Below are 455 nucleotides of genomic sequence, written 5' to 3'. Positions count from 1 at the left end.
TCCAGACTCTCAAATCCAATTTAAGTAAGCGCCATAAAGAACGTAACGAAGAATTCACTGGACTTGATTCCCAAATGCTGATGGTCCTTTGGCATCACATCCGACGGACAGATCGCAGACGACGTAGGGTGAGTTGCCTAATCTTAATAGCTTAATAAAAGGGCTTCTTTGTTAAGCTAGGTTCAGGTGCAGTTCTCTCTCTTGAAGGTGAGTTTGATTTCACTTATTTTTCACTTTTATGCTTCAAATAGGAATCAGATTTGTCTGTAGGATAGAGTGTGTGTACATTTTCAAGGAGGGGCTGTGGAACAGTAGTCAGAACTTGTGTTGTTATACCCATGTTGTTCTTTGTTTGTAATGAATACCCAAAGAAAGAGCAATTAAGATCTTACTAATGTCATTTTTAATGGTATTTTCCGTCATAAGATTTTATTGGATATGAATCTCTTTGGAAC

The 455-nt window shown here is 37.8% G+C and overlaps 1 protein-coding gene across 5 annotated transcripts in view; it reads left to right on the top strand.

Annotated features, from left to right (window-relative positions):
• Positions 1-128, top strand: part of LOC119586165 (DDB1- and CUL4-associated factor 8-like) — a gene marked incomplete at its 3' end in the record, with an annotated part of 13010 nt that extends 12882 nt beyond the window's left edge. For all 5 annotated transcript variants that reach the window (XM_037934863.1, XM_037934862.1, XM_037934861.1 and 2 more), the window contains 1 exon segment: positions 6-128. In XM_037934863.1, coding sequence (XP_037790791.1) covers positions 6-128 — 123 coding nt within the window.
• Positions 129-455: the final 327 nt, after the last annotated feature.

The sequence above is a fragment of the Penaeus monodon genome, chromosome 21, assembly GCF_015228065.2.
Source record: "Penaeus monodon isolate SGIC_2016 chromosome 21, NSTDA_Pmon_1, whole genome shotgun sequence".
NCBI classification, from domain to species: Eukaryota; Metazoa; Arthropoda; class Malacostraca; order Decapoda; family Penaeidae; genus Penaeus; species Penaeus monodon.
The sequence above is the reverse complement of the archived record's forward strand: the minus strand, read 5'-3'. Positions and strand labels throughout refer to the sequence as shown.